This window comes from Colius striatus, chromosome 1 (assembly GCF_028858725.1).
Source record: "Colius striatus isolate bColStr4 chromosome 1, bColStr4.1.hap1, whole genome shotgun sequence".
NCBI classification, from domain to species: domain Eukaryota; kingdom Metazoa; phylum Chordata; class Aves; order Coliiformes; family Coliidae; genus Colius; species Colius striatus.
In genome coordinates, this window is record NC_084759.1 from 165,348,801 (window position 1) to 165,373,420 (window position 24,620).

A 24,620-nucleotide genomic window follows, 5' to 3' on the forward strand; every position below is an offset into this window, starting at 1 on the left:
CTGAGAGACAGAAAACAGACACTCCTAGACACTCTTTCTGTACTATCCCTGACTTTCTGGATTGCTGTTCTGTAGATTCCTTCTCGTTTTTTCTCAAGTATTAAAAACAAGACTTTCATGTGAAAATGCTTTCCAGTGAATTAAAAAAGTTTCATCACCTTTCTCTAAAGCAGTGTGACATATCTTCTCTGAAGTATAACAGATGACTGTACACACAGTAGCAGATGAGGCCCCACTATTGATCAGTACAAAAGAACATAAAACCTTCTCATATTGCTTGCTGTCCTATTTAGGCAGTCTACATCTTCAGGGAAACAGCAGAAAAACTACTTTAAATCTTTCTCGAGAGAGGAAAACATGCCTACACATATATTCTATTTTCTTATGACTTACATTGATACACAAAAGTTGATAGACTCTTCAAAATATTTCCCATCGGGACAATTACATCCTTCTGCACAGTCATCACCACAGATATTTGCCATAGAAAGTGAAGCACAGGAGTGTTTACAAAAAGAAGAGCACTGATGATAAAGCATACCACTGTGACAAACCACAGCTGGAAGAAAGAGAGGGAGAAAGAAGGGAGAACAACACACTCTTAAAATGTGAAAAACAGAAAACAAAGCAGTATATCATGGGAGTACAAGGCAGTATATCATGGGAGTGCAAAGCAGCAAAGCAAAATAGTCTCTTACTGTACTGGGGTGAGGTTGAACACATAAGAAAAATCTACCATTTTACTGATTTCTTAAGTTAGAAATATTTAGATTCAGGTGGGTTTATGTTAGACAATTCGTGGACTATAATTGCCCATTTTGTAAGCAGTAGATGTAGTGTTAAGTGTGGGGGTTGGTGGCCTGTATCTGTCTAGCAATTCTTCTTCCAAGAGAAGAAGAATGGTCCAGTTAAGGTGGAGATATTACACTACAGTTTAGAAATGCCTTGGTTTAAATCATTGGTATATCCTACTTGGCAAATCACTGCTCACCATATCCTGCATGCCCTGAGGAGCCTCTTCCACCCTGGCTTGCCTTCCCTTAGGGAACAACCCTGCTCCTGCCATTCCCTGACTACTTTGGCCTAATAGAGGCTTCCACATGACTTAGGGATTCTAAGTCAGATATTTAAATCCTCTCTGTAGGCAACAGAAAAGGATAGGCACCCTCTGTGAGGCAGCTCAGCATCCCCAACTTGCATGCCTAATGTAAAGGCTATGAACTTTCTCCCCTGAGTATGTCATTAGCCCATGGCACAATTCTAGTTTCCAGCAATAAAGATCAATCTTGGTATTTTGTGGAGCAAATGATATTTGTAGGATTTTAAACATTTCTAAAAGAAAATGGTACAAATGGTACTCACCACAGTAAGAAATATGAGATCTGAAGTCAATGGTGACCCCGTGTTTGCCACAGACGTAAGCGTAGTGTGCCAAAGCGTTGCACAAGCAGCTGCTTCCGCACTTGCATGCATCAAAGCGGCATAGCTGGTAGTATAATCCTGGGCTGATGTAGGCATGGCAGGGAGCAAAAATGTCTTCATTGATTATATCACAGTAAGATGCGTATCCAGCTAAGAAAAGGTGACATTGGTTCAACTAGATTCTTTTGAATACAATAGTTAGTCAGATTAATAGCACAGAATATTAAAACCAAACGTTGCCAGCTGTACAACAAAAACTTATATACAATGTCCTCTGTCAAGTTCTGTAGTTTAAAACTGATATCATAAGCAACTCTCTCAACAATAAACTCTACTTAAGATAGAAATAACTACAAAAAACAGCTATGCCTTCCCTCTAGTAGTGGAGGAAGCTTACATGGCAAAATAATATATTACGAAAGAGCTAATTAGAAGAGTCCTTCAAAACCTGGAATGTTGGTTTTTTTCTACTTGATGTTTCATTTAGCTTTGAAATCAGCCATGGCAATATACTTCTTAGCATGTGGACTCAGGAAGTATTACAAACTGGAGCTCGAGGGTATGCAAGTCCCCAGATGGCCATATACCTCCTAGGGCAAACAGACTCTCCCACCACTGAAGCGTACTACCACCACAAGCGGTGGAATATCTCAGGAACACCATAGTGTGGGTCATATTTAAGTCGATTTTGCTGCTAAAAGAGTCCTTCATCCTCCCTGTTAATTCCCACATACACATACAGACACAAGGATTTTTGGAGTCTCTCAGTAAACTAGATTCAAGAAGTGAACTTGGTTGAAGAGTAACCTGACAAAATAGGTAAACAATCATTTCATTTTAATTTCACCATATTAAGATCATCACAGACCTGGAAAAATGCTTGTGCTACAAGTGGTAGTGTGGGGCAGGACCACTTACTCAGGGACTGCTTTTCAACTGATGATTACAGGATCACATGAAAATTCAGGCTAGAAGAGACCTCAGAAGGTCTAGCCCATATAGACCAGCTGTCTGCTCTAAGCTCCTTACATTTATGTCAAAGTCCACTTTCACTGAGGAAGCACAGAACTAAAGGTGAGGCATGAACTATCTTGGAGAGCTGACTTGGCTGAGATGTTCTGATTTAGAAGACAGACAATGCTGAAGGCATAAAAAGTCTTAGAATGTCCCAGATTCTTAAAGGTTTATGGTTATTCTGGGCTTGCTCCCACAGGCTCTAAATATGGCCAAACCCTACATCCTTGGTGAGGTCTTATGTCTGAAACATTAAAAACATCAGACTAAATTCTGTCAGAATTGGCAACTACTGTCTGCCTATTGTCTTCATTAATTGAAAAAAAACAGCAACATGGAAAAGAGGAGACAGTGAAAGTTCAATGCAAAACACAGGCATGTCAACCAGCCAAAATTAAATCTTTACTCAGGAATTTGAACAAATCCACAGATCTCCAGTTGTTTATATCAGTTTGTGTCAGAGAGCATAGATGGAGGATAAGGAAAATTTTAATGCAACAAACACGGAGAAGACAGAGACAGAACTTCTGATCTGAACGCTATCTTGGCAAGACAATGTCTCCTGTTCTTTTTTTGTCAATCTACAAACGTGCATCACATCATTTCTCTTGACTGGCAAAATTTACAGAACTAGAGACAGTGTTCTGCCAGTACTCTGCGTACATATCAGACAGATGAATTTAGGACTCATGGCCAGTACATCCAGCATTAAATGATCAACCAGCTTGTATTTAAGAGGTCTTACTTCATTTTACATGTTAAATGTATGGAAAGAATGAGTTTTGCCAAAAAAGAAAGAAAAAATGCAAATCTAAACCTCAAGTTGAAATACATGTACGTGCAATTCACTCACAGAGAAAACAAAAAATGTCCCGTAATAATAGTAACATACAGCTGATTCCAGACTCCTATGTGAAAACATACCATTTTGCTGATTAATGTTGCAGGGATCAACCACAGGAATATTGATAGGCACAGAACAAGCTGAGGAAACCTTCCAAGCATTGGCATGAAGTTGTGGGGTCCCTTCTATCATCCCTGCTGGCGAACTGAAAAGGAAAGACTAACACTGCAAGTGTTCTTCTGACTTTATGGGCTTCATGAGTGAGGTCTTAAGTACATTAAAAAATCTTAGATGCATAGTTACATTGCACATTCAACTTGTCAAAAGAAATTCCATCTGTGAGGTGTAAAAGCAAAGAGGGCATGTGAAGATTTTTCCTCAATATTTTACTCATGCAAAAATATTCTTATACACAAAAGCTGCCCTCATTTATGCTTAATTCAAGTGATCTGAAATCAGTTGGAGGAGGCATTAATAAGAGGAAAAATTGGCCTTTATTCAAGTACATACACTCAGTGAAATGTCAAAAATTTGACCTGTTAGCTAATTTCAGTGTTCTAGGGGTGGGCTGTTTGCATTTTGATGCTGTTTTTCAACAGATATTTCAAAAGTGTATATTATTGCTGGAAAAAATTTGAGATACTATATCTTGAGGAACTTTGGAGGAAATGAAGAAAAAGAATAAGCAAAGTGGGCCCTTCTAATTAAACTATTCCTGTGTTTCAAAATTACTTTTTTTTCCATTAAAATTTGATGTGGGAAAGAAAATCAAGCAGTGTGTTAATCAGGTTAGCATGATATTAGTATTACATTACACTCTTTTTGTACTGTTTTGTTGACAAGGGAGTGGCAGGGAGGAAAAAAAGATACACTCAAATGGTGCCATCATCTAATAACTCTGTAAATAATACGGTCATTTCTAGAATCATTAACTAAATAACTTAGAATGACTTAGCTAAATTTGTGATTTTCATATTTTAAAAAGTGACTAAAATTTTAATCAAGAGATTTGATATTGGTTAGCTTGACAAAGTATGAGCATGTTAACAAAATGAAATAATCAGATTATTACATTCAACAAAAATTGTCACTTCTTACTAAACACAATCTAAATGTACAATATGCAACTTACAGAAAATCATCTCTTAAATTCCCATTGTATGTTCCACATAGCCCTAATGTTCTTCTCTTCCAGCGAACATCAACTTGAATATAGATCCTCTCACCATCTTTCGCAAACAGTATCTTCAAACCAAAGCTAGTTTTCAGCTGAACAAAGAAGGAAGATATATTCTGAATTTCAATAGCCCCTGCACATAGCAAAAGAAAAAGACAAACAAAGTCACTGGAACCCAACTGAAAACAACAGATTTTGAAAACTCAAAAACAAAATGAGAAACTTTTTGCAATGTCAGCTGCAGACAACTGAACTCTCTCATTCTCTCATGAGGCTATGTATCACTTTCATTAGCAACACGAATCAGAAATTTCAAGTACTGTTGACAGTAAAAAAATCTCTCATCTTTCTGTACCTGTGAATTATCCAGAAACCACTCTCACATTTCTTTTTTTTTTTTTTTTTTTTCAGAAGAAAGCACTGCAACTGCATGCCTCTGGCTATGAGAAGACAAGACAAGAAACCACTTGTTTCTTAGTCTCCAGGGTTGTTATGAGGTTGATTAACAGATGTCTGTAAAGTACATTGCAATCTTTTGATAAAGAGTCCTCTCTTACTACTATTGATATGACACCAATGTAGCTCTTTACTCAGTATGTGAACTAAGGCCCTATCGAATTCCCAGCTTTCCTTCCCAGCAAATCCATTATCTGAGGAAATGGAAATTTCACAGTCACAGCATTCATTTGCTACACATTGTTGGGCTACTTGCAGCTGCAGGCTTAAAGCAGATCTACCTTCACAAGCAGCCTCTACACACTCATACACATTCACATTCACATACATATACACTTCAGTGCATAAACTGAGATGAGGCAAATAAAATACTCATATGAGATTAAAGATCTTCTTAGCTGATAAGGCTTACTAGATACACCCAATTAGCAAGAATATCAAGAATATTTGTCTTAGATGATATTCGTGACAGACTGTGGAAAGAGGCAAGAAAGCTAACAGAGGCTTATTCAAAAGACATACAACAAAATTATCAGTGAAATAATGAAGCAGAACTGTCAACATAACTGAAAGTGTAACCAAGCTCTGAAACTCATTGCCATAGGCAGCTGTGAATGCCAAAAGTAGGTTATGACTGGACAAATTCAATGAAGAAATACCTGCAACCACCAGCACAGAACTCCCTAAACTCTGTTTTGCTGGGAAAGGAAGGGGGAACTCCCATTTTACTATTTCAAAAAGAGACAAAAAAATCCAGGAAGAATTTACTACTGATCACTGTAAGATACAAAATTTAGCAATGTTATTTCCACCTCCAGTGCTTAATTTTATGACATAATTTTAAGGCTGATTAATTTTATTGTCTTTTCCAAAGGGTAAAGTAGCCTGCATGAAATCACAACATAAGTCAGTGCTGAAAGCAAGGTATATGCCATAAAGAACATGGATTCATTCCATTCTATTAACTCAAAAAAGTTTTAATCGAGCTAGACCAGCATCATTTCAAGCCTCTCTTTACCTCCCTTCTTTTTATTTCCTCCTCCCCTCTAAATGCAAACAAAGTGAGTGGAATTTCTGGGTACTCCAAAAGATAAGAAAGGCAAAGAAATGAGGCCATAATGAAGGACTCATTCACAGGCTGAAAACATACTTTGCTAGAACCATTACAAAGGTTGTACAAAGTGATTGTACATTCATAAGTTACATTTAAAAAATTTTCTTTGTCATACACAGATAGTAATAAAAATACAAAAGAACAAATGTGAAACCTGAGAAAATTCTTTTCCATGCGCTTCTTACCATTAAGGTTAGAAACTTGTTTAGGGCCAGTTTGGACTTGACCATATCTTGTGAGAGTTACTTGTTTGCTCACATCATCTTCAGGAACTAGTGTTATAGACTCAATGCAGGCATGGTCAAAGTTCTAAGTAGAAACAAGTTTCACCATCAGAAACAAGCAATAACATTAATATTACCACAGAATGCAAAATCAAATAGCTGGAAAAACAGCTGTACAGAAAGGAAATACTAGAACTGTCATCTGGTAAATCAGTTGTAAACTATCACTCAAAGCACTGAACTGAGCACTAGAATTGTATGTAAAACAAAATAAAACAGTGCATATGCATAAAAGGGGAAGGAGAAACGCATTTTTAGTTATTATGGCAGTAGTAAACACTAAGTGGACACAGGTCCCTAAGTACTGATATGGGGTTCACAAGGCCATACTTTCATGGCCACACTGGGTATTCCTCATTCTGGGTTAACCAGCATCTGGGCAAGTCTGATCCTATCTACATCAGGCTGGTACAACCAAAGTCTAAATACAACAATGCAGGAGAAAGAAACACTGCACACATGAAGTGCTTCTTGCCTTGAAATATAGTCATGATCTCTGATTGCAGATCAAAAGGATATAATTTCTCCACAGTTATATTACAGTAATTTATAAATATCTGATTATTTTAAAAAATGGGGAATTTTACGAGTTTATAACTCACATCCATCATTTTAGATTGCTAGTCAGACAAAATGTGTGAATCTAAGTACAAGTCAAAAGGTGACACGTAACCAGCTTAAACCAAACATCTTATTTCTCCAGGGGCCCCCATGTTTTCACCCAGAAACTTTCCAAGGTGCCTTGAGTTGTGCTAATTGTAATTTCCAGTAGCATCCTTGTCTTTCAGTGGGTTATTATTCATGCTTAAGGCCAATTATTTCATGCTTAAGGCCATATGAAATACAGAAACAGGAATCTCAACACTTTTGCAGGATAAGGAGGTCATTATTAAAAAGCAGTGGTACCAGCTGGCCTTTGAAGGCACATGAGAGACAGTCCTATAGTGGGGCACCTTCAGTGTACCCTACTGATGAGTTCAGGCATCCTAGCCCTCAGCATGTGACCAGCTGTAAGTCAGTCTCAAAGCCTCATCTCCTGAGAGCCTAGGTGACTAATAACATCATTAAATCCTCTCTTGCAGATAAGTACTTTTTATAAGCATCTCTATTTGTAAAGCCTGTTGTTGGGCACCTGCCAAAATACTTGCAAACAAAAGTGTGGTGGCTAGTCTTTTCATTGGTTTTCTAAAAGACATTGTTCCAACAAATTAAATATGTTCTAACATATCAAATAAAAATCTAAAGTTGCAAAAAAAACCTCTCTTGCCTAACTAGCACTATATTAAACCTGTTCAATGCTGCCAGCAAGAGTTTTTCTAAAATCTAAGACATCAGCTTGGACCCTAACAACAGATGTATATACTTCTTTAATGTGTGTAAATTAAAAACTCTTAACACTTTTTCCCTCTAAAGATGCAATAGATTTTATAAAGGGCAATACAACATGTAGCAATACAATTGCTTACAAAAAGGCTGTAAGGTGATTCGAATCTATATTTTCTGTTAAAAATAACCCAGTAGTTTACAGTAGAACGTATGCAAGAGTGCTCAAAACACAGATGGACACTTTTGTTGTGGTTGTGCGACAAAACGTGACTTACCTGTCCACAAGGTGCTTTCTGTAATGTGACTGTGAATTTGTTTTTCCCAGAGCCTTTTACCAAAATGTACTGGCATATCCCAAGAAAGGTAAAATGACGTCCATCAAATGTTGTGAAATGAGAGCTACCTGTGACGGAGCACTCCGCTTGAGAGAAAAGGGAGAAGCAAGAATGTTCATTTGTATAAGAAAGTATCATTATTCTGTAAATGATGTGAGAGATAAATGAGACATTTTTACCTTATTTTTCCTTATTTCTAAGCTCAAAGCCCAGGCTAACTCTAGCTATTATGGCATTTAGAAAAAAAATACTTAATATACACCCATTTCCATCAGATACCATCTCATATTGATCACAATTATGTGCAGCATCTTTTGGTTCTAACTAGATGAGATGCCTTTGAGTCATGAGTTCTCTAAAATACAAAAGAATTTTCTCTTTATTACAACTCTGAGGTTCCCTAGAATCTTCTTCATCATCTTTTGGCACGACAGGGTATGAAAGAGGACAAACTGCTTTTTCATTTCTTCTAAGTACTATGGTACTGCTTGTTACTGCAGGTAGGAAGAGGCTGTGGGTGTCTGTCCTCAGGGCACACCTACATTCGCTTCTCAGTTCAGATCAGGAGAGCACTGTTGAAGCAATTCTCCAGCACATCCTCACTTACTGCACTTCCATTCACACCATGGGGCAGTGTCAGAGCACATGAGCCAGGTTCATTTTAGCTGCAGCTACTGGAGGACATGTTCTGTGGGAGCACATCTAACCAACTCCCACTACGAAAAGGCGTTCAGCCTCTAGGATCAGACTAGAGTAGTCATCATTAACTCCCCTTCCTTAGAGGTCTTCAAGACCCCCCTGGATATGTTCTTATGTGACCTGTTCTAGGTGAACCTTCTTCTGCAGGGGGGTTGAACTAGATGATCTCTAAAGGCCCCTTCCAATCCCTACCATTCTATGATTCTAAGACATATGGAGTGTTTCGCAGTGTCAGCTATTTTATACTAAAGATACAGCCTGACAAGCCTTGCTTAGTAACTGTTAAACTTTGTTTATTACTCCATTCAGAGGGAATCCCTTAATTTGTAAAAACTTCACAAGTTTCACAGTATAATCTTGTCTAAGATATAGAACTGTCAAGGGAGTTTTACTGCACTATTACTGCATGTTCCTCTAAATAATGCATTTCAATAATCTTTAAAGATGAAGATTATCCAAATATGAACTGCTGTTACAAAGGAGAAAATACAGCACACTCAGCATTAGAATGACATTTTTTCTTATTATTTGCATTAAAATTGCACCTAGAGGTGACGGGATCCTTAAAACTGGCCTAGGTACTGCACAGGCAGTAGAAATTGCTGTCTGCCCTGAAGAACATAGAGTGTAAATAGGAGATAAACAAGAGGTGGATGTAACATACTGAGTTAGGGAAGCAAATGGGAAAGTGTAAGATGAGTATGGTCAGGCAGTTAAGAGCTTCACTCCAGTTGTCCCACTGTTACTCTCAACATCCATCTGCTTACTCTTTCTTAAATTAGCATCCCAAGCCCTTGGATCATGTTTGGTTCTGTTGTCTTCTGAAAAGTTTATCCCTTATTTTCACTCAGGAGAGAAAAAATAATAAAATACAGATACCTGGGCAATCATGATCAGTGCAATTCCAACTTCCACCAATACAAACACTGAAAAGAAAAGTCACAGAACAGAAATTCAGTGTTCCGATCTTCAGCAAAAATAGCAGCTTGGAGATAATTAATGTATCTTCAATTCACCCTTTCCATAGAATAGCCTGCATATTTTAGTGATACACAGGGCTCAGACTGTAAAACATAGATACTAACTATTCTTTAAAATATAAGTGCGACTATGATTTTAAACTGACTACAGGAAGCAGTCACGGGGAAAGGAAACACGGATGTGAAGCTTTCACATACCAGTTGCTACATTCTTGTTCAATCTTCGAGCCTACAGGGAAGGCAGTTCCATGATAAATACAAGGACAATTTGACACGGAGATACAAGTTCCATTTTCCATAATGAGACCTATTGGGAGAGAAGTTAATAAATGAGACAAAAAACAAAGTAATTAACTCTGGATCATGCTCTTCCCCCATCTGACTCAAACTTTCAGATCTGCCAGAAGGTGATCTCACCGGTCTTTCTTGGGAACCAACAAAAAGAGTCATCCGGTGAGCAGCTTGCTCAGAGTGATTAACAGTGAAGCTCTCTCAAAGCAGTTGTCATTCTGAGTAGTTGCATTATAAAAAACATCTGCCTTAAGCATGTAAAACTGTACAGACTCAAAAATGAAGATTCTGAGGTCACACGTTTATTAGTCCTTCTAGAACAGGACTGTTCATAGTCCTATCCCTAATTTTTATTGACTAGTCTCAGGAAGTTTGGTTCCTGACACATTCTGTTTAAAAAAAACCTCATGAGATTTTTGAATGATTCAAATAAAATGGATTAAATCGACGAAATGTCTTATTGCAGCAAGGATTAGTGATCACTCCAGATTTTAACTGTTACTTCATTCTGAGTCATCTTTGTATTCAAGAGAAACATTTAGAAGACAATAAAAGGAGCAATTAAAGTGAGAACAACAGAGAGAGCAGAATTTAAAATATACCCATTTTCAGGCTTTATCTTTAAGCACAGTCTATGTAGACAACTTTATTGTGATGCTGGATATTAGCTTTACACATATTTTCTCACATAAATTTGACAGTACTTACCATCGGGACAATAACAGCCATCTAAGCAGTGCAGGTTGCTGCCAAGGCAATCTTTTTCAAATGTGCAAGTTGGTGGACAACAACTGATACAGTCACGGTGTACAAAGCTGTCTTCACATTTCTCAGCTAGAAGAAATACACGGTACATTGAATCTCAGTGCATTTCTCTTTCCAAACTGAAGAATCCCTCTCTCTCTAACAAATACTTGTGCAGCACTTCTGGTATAGGTAATTATTCAGATCCGGTACAGTGGAATGTTTGGAGCAGTTTGAACTGATGAACCTTGGTGATTCTCTCATAAGTATTGAAATCTTTCTTTAACAAATTCTTAAATCACCTCTGTGGAATAAGTCATAGTTTCTGTGACTGGGGAACGTGCTCACTTCTCAACTAGTTCAAACTCTTGCACGTGAGACTCAATTACAATTGATGAGTGGTGGTGACTAGAAGGAGATGGATTAACTGTATTAATTCTGTTATAGGACCATCAGAGGCTGAAAGGTCATCTGAGAAGAGAGTCAACATCATTTCTCCACGGATGTTTGTTCTTTGCCCTAAAATATGATCAGCACGAGGGATCTGCAGACATGAGAATTTTGCAGGGATCTAGATCAGATCACAATGGAATTAAAATATTCCTCTAGCAAGTCATTAACTTCATTGTCTGCCAGCAATAGTGAAACTGTCTGATCCACTTCAGTATCAGCCCTACAATGATACATGTTGTCAAGATGGAATTATTTGAAATGGATACATGGAGTATCTCAAAGGTCCCATGGTATGCTTTGTTAAAGAGTCTTACTACAGGCAGGAAAGTCATCCCTCCAATCCCGCACCGGGGCCCCAGCATGCGAACATGCTCTAGCGTACTCTGTCACCGCCCTGCAGTATGTGTCATCGTCATCCATTCTGAAATGATAAATTGAAAGAATAATCAAGAAACTCAAATCCCAACTACAACTCTGCCACGGCACATTGCACAGGATACTTCACACCACTCAGTTGGAACAGCACACAGTGAAATTACTATGAAAAAGAATGAGCTCGGTTGAATATATAGTTGTGTTTTTATTGTTTGATCTCAGAAAAAGTTATTTCATTTTAATATTACCACAATGAACAAAACCACTAATTTGTTACAAGAGAAAAAAAAAATGCTGCATATGGTAAAAGAGAAATATGACCTTGTCTTGAAGACAACAGACAACAGTCTCAAGATCCAAATCTCAGGACTTCTCCCTCCTGCATGATGTAGAAAGTCTTACCTACACTGATAAAAGACATTCTAGTCCAAGTAACAAGTTCAAGTTTCCAACTGCCTGTCAGTCCTTGAACCTAGGTAACAAGAACCTTGATGGACTCCTGACCTTGTGCCGAAGTGCTCAGCACCAGAAGCATTATCTATGAATACTGTAGAGAGGCTTAGGGATTTACCTTGAGCACAATGATCTTGGGCATAAGAAATTTTCTCTGCCCTAGTCTATACAGAAGAAGCTATACAAGGCTTGCAAGGATCAAGTAAAGAGAAACTCACCAGTGTTTAGGTAAGCTCAAATTTTATTCAGATGTAAGTCACCACCAACTTTTTGTCACAGTGAAAATCCAACAACTCCTATCATTCTTGTGGAGACTTGATGCCAAAACTAACTAGTCATAACTGGACAATGTTATTATAAGCATGACTGTGACAGATCAGCTGAATTTGTCTTTCGGCACACAAGATCATGCTTCCAAAATTAATGGTCTTAAGAATGTCATATATTGTGTTTGTATTCTGCTTTCAACATATCTGTCATAAAATCAAACACCACTATACTCTTTGTTACAGGGATCAGAGGCTCTCCAGCTCCCCTTATCTAATCCAATTAAATGGGTCTTAATAAAAGAATACTTGGCATATACTACGGCCCCACAAAAAACTCCATAAACTGACACTAAGCCACAGGAAGAGAGGTGTCTTTTATAACCAAAATAAGCCTAAATTAATGAGGTTCTGAAACACAGAAACTTCCTTCAAGGTTCACCCAATTCACATGAACACACATATACATGTTGATGAAAACCAGATCAGCCTTAATACCATGACACTGATTCAATATCACATTCAAAAATTTGCTTTTCATTATTCTTATCTTGCTAAGAAAAAGTCACAATAAACTCCTTCGTTACAAAGAGAACAAATACAGAATCACAGAATCTCAAGGGCTGGAAGGGACCTCGAAAGATCATCTAGTCCAACCCCCTTGCCAGAGCAGGGCCACCTACAGTAGGTCACACAGGAACTCATCCAGGTGGGTTTTGAATATCCCCAGAGAAGGAGACTCAACAACCCATCTGGGCAGCCTGTTCAAGAGCCCCATCACCCTCACAGTGAAGAAATTATTCCTTGTATTTCTTTGGAACCTCTGTGTTGCAGCTTGTACTCATCGCCCCTTCTCCTGTCATTGGACATCATTGAGAACACCCTAGCTCCATCCTCCTGACACCTGCCCTTTACATATTTGTAAGCATTAATCAGATCACCCCTCAGTCTCCTCTTCTCCAAGCTGAAGAGCCCCAGCTCCCTCAGCCTTTCATTATAAGGGAGATGCTCAACTCCCTTCATCATTTTGATGTCCCTGCACTGAACTGTCTCCAGCAGCTCCCTGTCTTGAATTGAAAGGCCCAGAACTGGACACAATATTTCAAGATGAGGTCTCACGAGGGCAGAGTAGAGGGGGAACAGAACCTCTCTCAACCTACTAACCACAGCCCTTCTAATACATCCCAGGATGTCATTGGCCTTCTTGGCCACGAGGGCACATTGCTGGCTTATGGTCACCCTATTGTCCACCAAGACTCCTAGGTCCCCTTCCCCTACATCACTCTCTAAGAGTTCATTCCCCAGCCTGTACTGGTAAATGGGGTAATTCTTTCCCAGATGCAAGACTCTACACTTGCCCTTGTTGAATTTCATTACATTTCTCCCTGTCCAACTCTCCAGTCTGTCCAGGTCTCGTTGAATGGTAGCACAACTTTCTGGTGTGTCAGCCACTCCCCTCAGTTTAGTTCATCAGCAAACTTGCTGACAGTGCCCTCTGTTCCCTTATCAATATATTGAATATTGAACAGAGGGAACTCAGTGAGTGAAACCAATGTACAGGTCATAATCTTCAGGAAAAAGATTTTGTAGATTTTCCTACAAAGACGAGTTCTTCCCTCTTGACTTTATAGTAAAACAGAAAACAAAAAATTATTCCAAAATGAGCCAACAATTTGTAATGGATTATACAGAACAATTCTTAACTTGTCTTGTGGTCCCTTCTGTATCTTTTTGATTAAAATTGATGGTCTTATAAGAAAGCCATAATAGTATCTGTTAAAAACCTTGCCCTTTATGACAGCTACTTCTTAATTTAAAATCCCTACTCAAAATGAAGTGGTACACTGATCATTCATTTATTCAGTTTCACTATGGACCACCAGTTTAACTTGAAGAACAAAACAGGAGTCTGGAGAGCTACGGGCAAAATACTAGGTTGCATGCAATGCCAGCAGCTGAGGGAGTGTAACTTCAACCAAGTCAATGAGAGTTGAATTTCTTTTGACAACTCTGAGTTTATATAAGCAAACAATTTTGAATAATTCTACTCATTTAAACCATACTGGTTGCTCAAAACAGTCTAACTGTCAGACAAATGGTCCAGCTCTTCCAGTATCATTGATATTTCCCCCTAGTATCATCTCCCTGTATTTTTTATTCAGGACCTCCAGATACAGGTTTCAGGTTATTTGAGATTAGCAGCTCCACTTTTGTCATTAGCGATTCTCCATAAATTCCTCATCCAAGTATTTGTCTATTATTTCCTTGAATCCATGTAAACTATTAGCAATCAGAATATCCTTTGGCAGGCTAGTTTTATGCCCGCTGTTCCCACACTAAATCACCACCTAAGAAACCCCATCTCTTTCACTTTGAACTTGATTCCTCATAAGTTCCCTCATTTTTGCTTAATTCTGATTTCAAACAAAAGAGTGAGCATTCACTTCATGCATCAAAAATAAATACACAAAAACTTCAGTCTTACCTGCAAAGATCATTCATACAGCTAGAAATATAAGAATACGGATCTATGCTTTCATGACAGCTGAGAAAAGGAAACTGTAGCAATATTTGACACTTGAAGAATATGTCCTGCACATTAAGGAGAATCAGTAAACAACAGTTAGCAATATTTTCTGCATAAGTATAATACTTTTTAGCTCTGTTTCCCTAATCTTGGCTTCCTTATATCCTCATTAAACTCTGAGAATCATACAGTCTCCTTTTTTTTATTATTTCTCCTTTATTATTCTTTCTGAAATTTGTCCTGTTTGCCTCGACTGGCTTGATTGCATCCTGCTTCCAAACCAGTTTGGATGAAAGAGTGTGAAATGACAAAAACAACAACCAAAAACAAAGACATTTTGTGTTAATGTAGGAGCTGAGCATTTTACTTCTGCATTACTTGTCAATTTCCAAAATAATGAGGTGTAAGATGCCAGGGCTAGAATCTCAGTCCAAGTTTAATGCAGCAATGAAGAGCTCTGCCACCAGACATGTGCCACTTGGTACATTTTTTCTGAGCCTTTGTACTTTTTGTTTAAATATCTGAAGATCTTCAGACATTTCCTAGCAACAGTCCTGATCTGAATCCTGTCTTTCTCAAAGTCTCAATACATTTAAGGCTTTTGTTCAACATGGTGTATATTGCTGGAATCTTGTACCATCACTAGGTAGTGAAGACTAAGAATATATATATAATTAGATTAATTTACCTCAGTGGATTCTGCATCAGCTAAGCAAGGACTGGAAAAATCTGAGACAGTAGGAACACAAGCTACATCATCTGAGGTTTGCACAGACCAACTATTTGCAAATTCAGCAATGTCTTCTGTATATTCACCCACTGCATGAAAACATTGGAAGAAGATCCAGGAAAAAAAACAAACAAGGAATTGTCAAGACAAACACAAAACACAGCTTAGAAATTTCTGATAGTTTTTCAATGTCTTCATTACCTCAAGTTACAGATGTCTTCAGACTACTGGTGGTGTAGAAAAATGATGTTTTTCTTTTTTTAATTGCAGGTAGTAGATTACCCTTAATTTAAGTGAGAAGTTCAAAACAATATAGGACAAGGCATTGGTTGTTTTTTTTAAGTGCTGTCATTGACTATTTCATAACAAATATACAAACAAAGACAAGAGTAATGCATTAAATACTTAAGAAAAAATAAATTTGTTAAAAACGCTTTAAGGCTTTCATCATGTTTCATAAAGGTCAGTTATACTATTATCTCCCTCTTTTTCCCTTGCTGCAGAAAAGCCTTACAACAAACACACCACCACATGCCCAGCTTTCCTCACAGCATGAGCGTGAGAGAATTAATGAAAGAGATGCATGACTGGATGTCATGGCAACAGGCTGAGGAAGATACAAGAACATACAAGAAGGTTGGCAGTAAAGAAACAGACTGAAAAAAAATCCATATTTTTGCAGTAGGAACGAAATATTAAATTTGCTTTATATTCTTAAATATGTCTTAAAAGATATATTGCCTCCACCTTAAAGAACCTTACAGTAACTCTATGTATCTATGCTACAGTTACGTGTATCTATCTATGCATGGTTAGGAGATAGGGAATTGAAATCTGCTACACTTTCTTTCAGAGCTGTACTACCAAAAACTTAATCTAACTTCTTCTAGCACAAGATGTACAAAAGTTTGACACTCTGCAACACAGACAGTCCCAAAGCACTCTAATCAAATCTGTGTACTTGAGGCTCCACAAATAAACAAAGATAATATCCTAACCATATTTTACTTAAGAGTCAGGGAGACTTAAAACATTTCTCCCTCTTTGACAGAATACTTGTACCACAGAAAAAAATCTTTCCAAACATAAAAAGCTGAGTTTTGATCTCAAGGTAAACTTGTTGGCATAACTCTGCTTCTGCAAAAACATTGCGAATGTTTAATTTCTATTTCAATATGGCTCAAAAAGAAAAGTCTAAGTCTTCAAAAGATTGCCACAAAATAAAATCACTTTCCTTGAAACAGTTCTGTACACATACACAGCCTTGTATACTAAAGCAGTGTGAAGATATCATTACAGGTGAAGATAAGGAAACAGAAAAGGGGTTTGTTTTTAAACTGTGCTTTGAAATGGAGTAGTACATGCCTCACAACTTATTTATTAGGAGCATTGCAAACAGAGAGCATTCACACTCTGAAAGAGTCAGAATAAGTAAGACCTTCCCTTGCACTACCGGTGGAAGTAGTTCAGCTGGGGCGATATATCATCATCCAAAATTATTTACAAGATTTGGAAGTGGAAAAATGTCGCAGCTGAGAAGTAATTGGAATTAGCAATCTATTCCTGTGGAGATAATAGAACTTCATCCTTTGCATTTGCATATTATACAACTGGTTCAAAGTTAAAAGGATTCAGAGCATTCTTCATTGCACACCACAATAATAATGTAATTTCTGATGAAAAAAATGTTAGAAGAAATTATGATTGTGAAAAAAAACATGTAGCTTTGGCAATGAAGAAAGCTAAGAGCTGTACATTTTTACAACTGATATACATTTAAAGATAGTGATATTACACATTTTTAGAGATTGTGTAAATTCACTGTCTCCTCCACGCTCCATTTTTCTCCATTATTACAGATATTAACCAGTTACTAAACAGACTATACTCTGATGTGCAGAAGTTAATGCAAGAAACTGGAACTTACTGATCTCATAGTTTTTATCAGAAACTTATAAAAATATTCCTCATATTCTCAAGCTGCTTCTTTTATTTTTTTTCACATTAGTTGCAAGTAGGATGAAAGTTCCTGTATTCTCTACAGAGAAAATAGAATATTCTACCAGCTTAGCAAGTCACTTCTGCCTCAGACACAGCACTGGGCAACTCCTCATCCTACAGGGAGGCCTATAATACACCATACCAACAGAGATACAAGGACCTCTCTGGCAACAGCTTTGAAATTCACATATTTCAACTATCATTTTTATGATGTTCATATAAATGTGGGGTTTTTTCCAAATATTGATGTTTTGGTCCTTCTCTCCTTCTCCCTCCATTTCTAAACATAGAGAAAACCACAAGCATTTGTTTATTTATTAATTATTTGAAGGCACTTTCATAAGATAAGATAAACATACTCCAAGTGCTTTGCTGAGCAAAAATGGCTTAAACATATATATAAATACTTTCTTATGCTAGGACTTTTTCCCTTATCATCTTTAACAATGAGGAAGAGTAGAGCAGATATTCTGCTTTCTATTGAGATAACTGGAATAGGACTCTACAGCACTGTATTTAAAATGAGCATAAAAGCCATTCACACAAGGTAAGGGTGCATTTCTAAGCTATTTACTTACTATTTTGCAACATCAGGTCATCATATTTGTTGCCATTAAAATTTCCACAGAGACCACAAGGTTTTCCCTTATGATCTTCTGTCAGCTTGATATAAATACCAGAGTATCCATCCCAAGCAAGTGAAAAACCAAAGGTAGTCTTCACCAGAATATAGTCAGCCAGTCTCTCAAGGAAAGCATTTCCAATTGTTTGAGGCAATGTTAATCTGGAAAAAAAAACCAATCTGCTTCAAAGATCTTAGATGAGGTGAGGTTGGTGCTAAGCTCTTTTTCTCAGGTGTATACAGTTACTTCCATTCAATTCTTCATCATCGTTTTATTATCTTTTCTTCTGTTTACTTCTCTATATGGACCATCAAAAATAAATGCTTTTCTGCTGCACATATCTATCAGTTGTACTAATTATAAGCCTGAAATAATAATGAATCTTCATTTTGAAAGCCCAGCATGGGCACTTTGAGGAATACATGACTCCATGAGCATGCTGCGTTGCATGAGGGCATGGGCTCATCGCTGAGTTGGGCATCTGCAACTGGAGGAACTTACAGTAAATACTACTGATATTCAAAACACACCTGGAGTTTCTGTATTACTTGCTCTAGATGGTCCTGCTCTGGCAGGGGGGTTGGACTAGATGATATTTCAAGGTGCCTTACAGCCCCTGAGATTCTGTGATTCTGTGACCAAATTACTGTATATCTTCCTCCTTTGGTCAAAGAGTACTGGCCAATAATGTTGCAGTATACATCTAATCCTAATCTTCCAAAGATGCTGCTGTTGTGATGAAAGGTATCTCTGTAGCTATCAGTCTCAGGTGCTAAAGGCTATAGCACTACATCAACGGGAATGGCAAGAAGATAACTCTTTGAAATTGTCTGTAATTTATCAACCAGTAAAATACATTTATGACAGCCTTGCACTCATCTTTTACTTACTCAAAAAACCCTGAAACTAGTAAATTTGGGGGCTTGACGTACCTCAAAGACGTTTTGTGGGGTTTTTGCCCTAAAATGGCAAAAGATCTTAAGATCTTTGGTTTAACCAATTTTGACTTGTCTAGAAGACAATTATGTCTTACATTAAGTGTAGATTACAAGAATAAATAATGACTGTCTTGTTCAGAATGGTATCAGGATGTACCAAGGATTAGCTAGAACTGTTTGGTGAAGACTTTGTCTATATAAAGTAGGGATGGGTAATCATTAGGTTACAACTGAGAAGTTGGACACAAATTTCAAGCAGGGACTGTCTGCTATCCACACTCAAGTATCACATCAGTCCCGGTACAGACCAGCAAGGGATCAATAAAGGCATATATCCATTTATTTTTTGTGACTGATGTAAAAATTATGAATTTCACAAACTCCACACTACCTCTGAGCAATAAAATGTTAAAACCCATCATTAGACATCTTACCTGATTCCATCTTTTCTCACTTCATGTCTTGAAATAATTATTTCTTCTTGATTTGAAAAAAATAAGCTGATGGACCTCTGACAAGTATATACTGAACCGTAACAGTGAGGGCTGTTATGAACCTTAGAGTGGAAAAATAGACACATAATTACAATAATTCAATAGTTCTCAATAATTTAATGTAATTTTTCCTAAAACTATTTATGATATTTTGCATTTCTATGCACTGAACACTGAAAGAGCTCTGCATATAAATACTTAGAATGTTTAAAAAAACACCATTACAAAGATATGCAAAACTAAAAGTTTACACTCCCCAATACTGCTGAGAAATAGAACTGATTAATAGCACAAAGCATCACAAGACAGTGGTTTAAATACTGAATCAAACACATATTTTATGTAGATGAACTTCAGAGATATGTAATGAGCTAGATTATAACTGTCAGTGTAGTAGTTTGTTATTTGCTCTGAGTAAACATTCTTATTGCTCTGTTTCTAGAGGTCTAAGATAGGACCAGAAGCCAATACCTCAGGACAATACTCCATGCTGGTTAAACCTGGCACCAGCTGAACTACAATATGCCTTCCTGAACCTTCCTGAACAGGTTTTGTTGAGATTTTGGAGGATTCCCATAGGTCTATTAAAATCCATTTTGCACTGGCTTTTGAGGCCTGCTAATGGAGAAAGGCAGGCTTTTCTGAAGTCTGCCTCTCCCCATTACACATATGGTGCATAGTGATCTGGGGTATTTGTTTGAATCACACATCAGCATCTCTAGTTTGAACATAGCAAAGGAAATGTAAGTTTTGGTCAACCAGAGAGAGATTTGCAAAACTACATGTCTAAGATATTGGCAATGTGTGACTTCCATGACTTCTTACTACTAGAGAGAGGTATTAAACAGATCTCAGATGCCTGCTTCCAGAAATAAAAACCATACAACTCCCATCTGAGCATGTCTACAGTTTAATGGCAGTGAAGGAGATCTCACATTAAACAAACCCTCAATATCATTATATCTTGGAACAGGCATGATAGGCCAGAGCTCTTCCTTTCGACAGGCTGGCAAAAAGGAGGCTACCCTTCAACTCAGACTTTGCATTACCAGCCTTCAGCATGGCAGAGCATGACTCTTGCAGGAAGGTCCTTGTCCACAGAGACTCCATAGCTTTTGTAGGCTGAGGTGTGCTCTCAAGACTTGAAAAGTTGTGGGTTCAGATTTACTCTGATGAATGATTTGGATATAAGTCTCCAACTTTCTGTGCATATGTCCTAACTATTTAACTAATACACAGTTTTGAATTATGTTTACATAATTACATAGTCTAATTGAGCTTTAACCACATACCTACTCCAACAGCTTAAGTAAAATTCGACAGCTTTCATTAATCTCAGCAGGGATGAGCCAACCAAACCTGTTGGATGCCCTAGACTATGGTGCTCCAAAAGCCTGTGAGCTGATTTTAGACATCACTGGAGAGACAGGGGAATGTATTGGGAATCTTAGTTACCTATTGTTACGTAAATTAAACTGAAGTCAGGGAATAGTTAGCTCAAATCTGACTCCTATGACTGTGTGCATAATTGTTCTCTGAGAGGAGTGGGAGTTTTATTACCAGTTTACTAGAGAGTGCTGTGAAGTTAAATAGATTAAAATTGGGAAACATTTTGCCAGTGTAGTAATGGAGGCTGTAAAATAATTAGAGCTATTTTTGGTAGAAAAAAATCTGCTGGTAAGCACATACAATGCTAACACATACTTGAATTAATCTTCCTAAACTGACAACACTGGAAGTAAAAATCAGTTAATGTTTCTTGGAGTGAAATAAACCAAACCAGGAAAAGTATTAGAGTTTTTATGCTTATAAAGATAATCATAATTACAGACATCATAAATGTTGCTATTATTGACAGATGGTTTCTATGTAAACCTAGTCCAAGACAGAAATACAATCAAGGAAGATCAAAATAATTCTTGTGTTTTCTTTTCCTCTGGAGAGCTGGATTATTAAAGCCAGAAGGACCATAATCTGAGGATTTGTCAAGGTTCTTAGCTCTCCATTGGCCAGCCTGTAATGACTGTAGTGATTCAACATTACTCAGGACTTTTCTGAGCAAACATTCTCATTTTTTAGCAAAACATTACATTTGTTCCAGCAATTGAAAGGTAGTTTCTCTTTTTCCAGAGCAACTGGAAATATTGATTCTAGATTTTGATATAATCTTGGGCTTTGCTACAGCATTTTCTGAAAAATCCTAAAAGATCATATCTGCCCATGATCTAAAGAATTAAAATGAAATCATGGAGGCAGATGTAACAGATCTGTCTGTATCCTGAGTGAAAAGAAATGGTAGTTTTAATAGCAGATATATCTTTACTACATGCTATTAACTGGGGGAAGAGGAGGTGATGTATTTGTAATGAAAACTGGGCCTTGGAGCAGAAATCAGCATCTAGGTGTGCTCTTGCCCTTGTGAGCACTGTCATTAACAGGGCCCAGAATTAGAACCCCTCTTGTACTTTCTCCTCTGCCCATTCAGCACCAAATTCCAACCATTGCTTAAAAAGTAACATAATGAGCTTGTATCCTCTCCCCACAGTAATCAACAGCCTGATAAATAGGGCAGAGTGGGTACAGGTTTGAACTCTCCCTGACCCAAAGTCATTAACTATGGATACTCAGCAATTTGAGGAAACTAAGTAAAAACAGTGCCTTCCATACTTAGGTCAAGATAAAGGCTTTTGAGCTGTTAATCTTCTCTGCATGACGTAGAGGTGATCCAAAATTAGAATGCAAATCCCCAGAGGCAGTAGAGTTTTCCATGGGCCATGGAGACAGCTCCCCTTGGCCTGCCGATGGCTGTGAATCGAGGCTTAGTACATTTGGATATCCAGCTATCAGGTAGGTGATAGCTGTTTGCACTTTACTCAGCAAGTAATTTTTTTTTTTTACAGTCTGACAGCTAAAGTTCATTAAATTTTCCAAGGTCTGCTTTAAGACTCACTTTTTCTCCCAGAAAGGAGACATCAAAGATCCTTTTTAGGATAGTGGGAGTAAGAAATACTATTTTTAATATACTGGCTCTGTGGATTATCATTTCATCAGTGTTTTGAGTTACTGCACATAGGCTTAGACATTTTCCAGCAGCATAGTTTTATATTTAAGTAAGCAATGCAACAGCTCGATCCATTTATTGTCTCTCTACTTTACTTATGATGAAAAAAAAGTCCTGTAATACAGGAATACTCAGTATGTTGTTTCTAGCATCTGCTCATATACTTACCCAAACAGTGAACTGGGGTTCTGGAGTACTGCAATCTTTTGCAAAAATATAGGAGCAATTTCCTGGGAAGTAGTAGTAGATGCCATCAAATGTTTCAAAATGATACTGTCCCCAAGATTTGCAAATCCCACCTCGGTCCTTACCAGTGTTAGGTACTGGAGAAAACACACTGAGTTTACAAGCAGCACAGTTATCAAAAACTGACAGATGTCACAGGCATTTCCAAGAGGAAATAAGAACTTATAAAGGAAACATGTAGCAAGAACAAAAGATAACCTAATTTCTTCCTCCACAAAGAAAGTCAATACTTTTTTTTTAATCTTTAGGCTTCAGTTTTAGTCATGTCCAATCATCATAAGTTTTAATTTGCTTCAGTGAAGACATTTTAACTATAAGTAGAGGGAAGGGATTTAGATCTACTGCAGATCCTGGAACTCAATATTTGTTGATCCCTGGACACAGTGGATTCCAGAAACCAGTGCATTCAAATAGCTGGTAATTTTATTACAAACAAGTCCTTGATTGTTAGAAAAATGGAGTAACTTTTTGGTTGTTAAGCTAACCATAAAAAGGCTGGCTAGCTACTGATTTACTAGAAAGTGAATGTCCCTCATGTTTCTCTCTATATATCCCTAAGAATTATCCTTTTAATCTCCTTAACTAGTTGTGAAACGACAGACAGTCCTACTACAGAGGAATCACAAATTTGCTGTTAACAACATTGTTTTAAAAACCTGCACCTTAAATCTCACTTGAAGCTGAAACTTGACTCTTTTGACCCAAAACTTACCAATTTGGCACCTGCTTCCTTGAGCCTGAAATAACTGACAGTCACAGCCACCTGCCTCTGTGCAAGCTGCTCCATTAAGGCACTCTTGACATGAAACTGTAAGCAAGCATAGCAGCCTTTTAGCAGATAGGGTGATTTGCAAACAGGATGAGACCCACATTAGATCTGTCCATTGTCAAATTGTAAGCACATATATTAGCTAAGAAAATTAACCAACAACAATGTCCAGGTTTCAACATTTACTTAATTTTATCTTTTGTGTTCCTTGGTTAAAAGAGAAGCAAGTTTCTCTCTTGTTCAGTTTGAGACTTGTAAACTAACAAAGGAGCAAAAGGTCAACCTCCTCCCAGCAAACAAAAGGTCAAGTTCCCATGTAAAAACCAAATCCCAGTCCTGTTGACCTTGAAATACACAGGACACAGATTATTCTAATTGACTAAATTCATCACAATTTATACATATGTTCTGCTCCTCCCTGCTGTGCATTACAGCAAAGAGTACATTCAGTTTATGAACAGTTGAGAATACATAATTTACAGAGTTATAAATAACCTTTCCCTCATGCTAAGTAAAATCAGTTAAAAAGTTATTTCTGCTTAAGAAGTGACTGGAGTCAGAGACTTAAGATTCCATGGGAAGCAGCTTCATTAAAAGGTTTTATAGTCTGTTTGGAAGCTGTCATTTATCATTCGCTGAGATGGCTCTAAATCATAGTTCCCAAAAACTGGAGAAGAAAGTCCCACAGCAAAATTTCATCAGGTTTGGCAGATAGCTCTTGAGGAAGGCTTGAAAGTATAGATATAAACACTCAAAATCTTGATGATGGAGACTAAAAAAAGCATTGCAAAAAGCAGGATGTAAATGAAATAAACAGGCCCTTCCACTCCCACTGAAGCCATAGTAAAGCTGCTAGTGGTGTTAAATGGGAAAAAAATGGGACCTTTGCAGTAAAGCACACACAGAAGTTACCAGTGATTAAGAACTTGAGCCTTCATTGTGAAAGCTCCTCTCAATGATTAGTTTTGAATATTTTCTACTTAATAATTGGTTTCCAA

At 37.5% G+C, this 24,620-nt stretch overlaps 1 protein-coding gene across 1 annotated transcript in view; it reads right to left on the reverse strand.

The window, feature by feature from the left end:
* Positions 1 to 24,620, reverse strand: part of OTOGL (otogelin like) — a 97,197-nt gene that overhangs the window by 67,482 nt on the left and 5,095 nt on the right. Inside the window, exons 5-21 of the mRNA XM_062016903.1 lie at positions 23,566 to 23,661; positions 22,776 to 22,930; positions 19,487 to 19,608; positions 18,081 to 18,275; positions 17,370 to 17,377; positions 15,449 to 15,579; positions 14,719 to 14,825; positions 11,454 to 11,560; positions 10,651 to 10,776; positions 9,850 to 9,958; positions 9,551 to 9,597; positions 7,913 to 8,058; positions 6,213 to 6,336; positions 4,413 to 4,590; positions 3,361 to 3,485; positions 1,363 to 1,572; positions 394 to 559 (exon numbers count right to left, since the gene is read on the reverse strand). Coding sequence (XP_061872887.1) covers positions 394 to 559; positions 1,363 to 1,572; positions 3,361 to 3,485; positions 4,413 to 4,590; positions 6,213 to 6,336; positions 7,913 to 8,058; positions 9,551 to 9,597; positions 9,850 to 9,958; positions 10,651 to 10,776; positions 11,454 to 11,560; positions 14,719 to 14,825; positions 15,449 to 15,579; positions 17,370 to 17,377; positions 18,081 to 18,275; positions 19,487 to 19,608; positions 22,776 to 22,930; positions 23,566 to 23,661 — 2,152 coding nt within the window. The remainder of the gene's footprint in view (positions 1 to 393; positions 560 to 1,362; positions 1,573 to 3,360; positions 3,486 to 4,412; positions 4,591 to 6,212; positions 6,337 to 7,912; positions 8,059 to 9,550; positions 9,598 to 9,849; positions 9,959 to 10,650; positions 10,777 to 11,453; positions 11,561 to 14,718; positions 14,826 to 15,448; positions 15,580 to 17,369; positions 17,378 to 18,080; positions 18,276 to 19,486; positions 19,609 to 22,775; positions 22,931 to 23,565; positions 23,662 to 24,620) is intronic.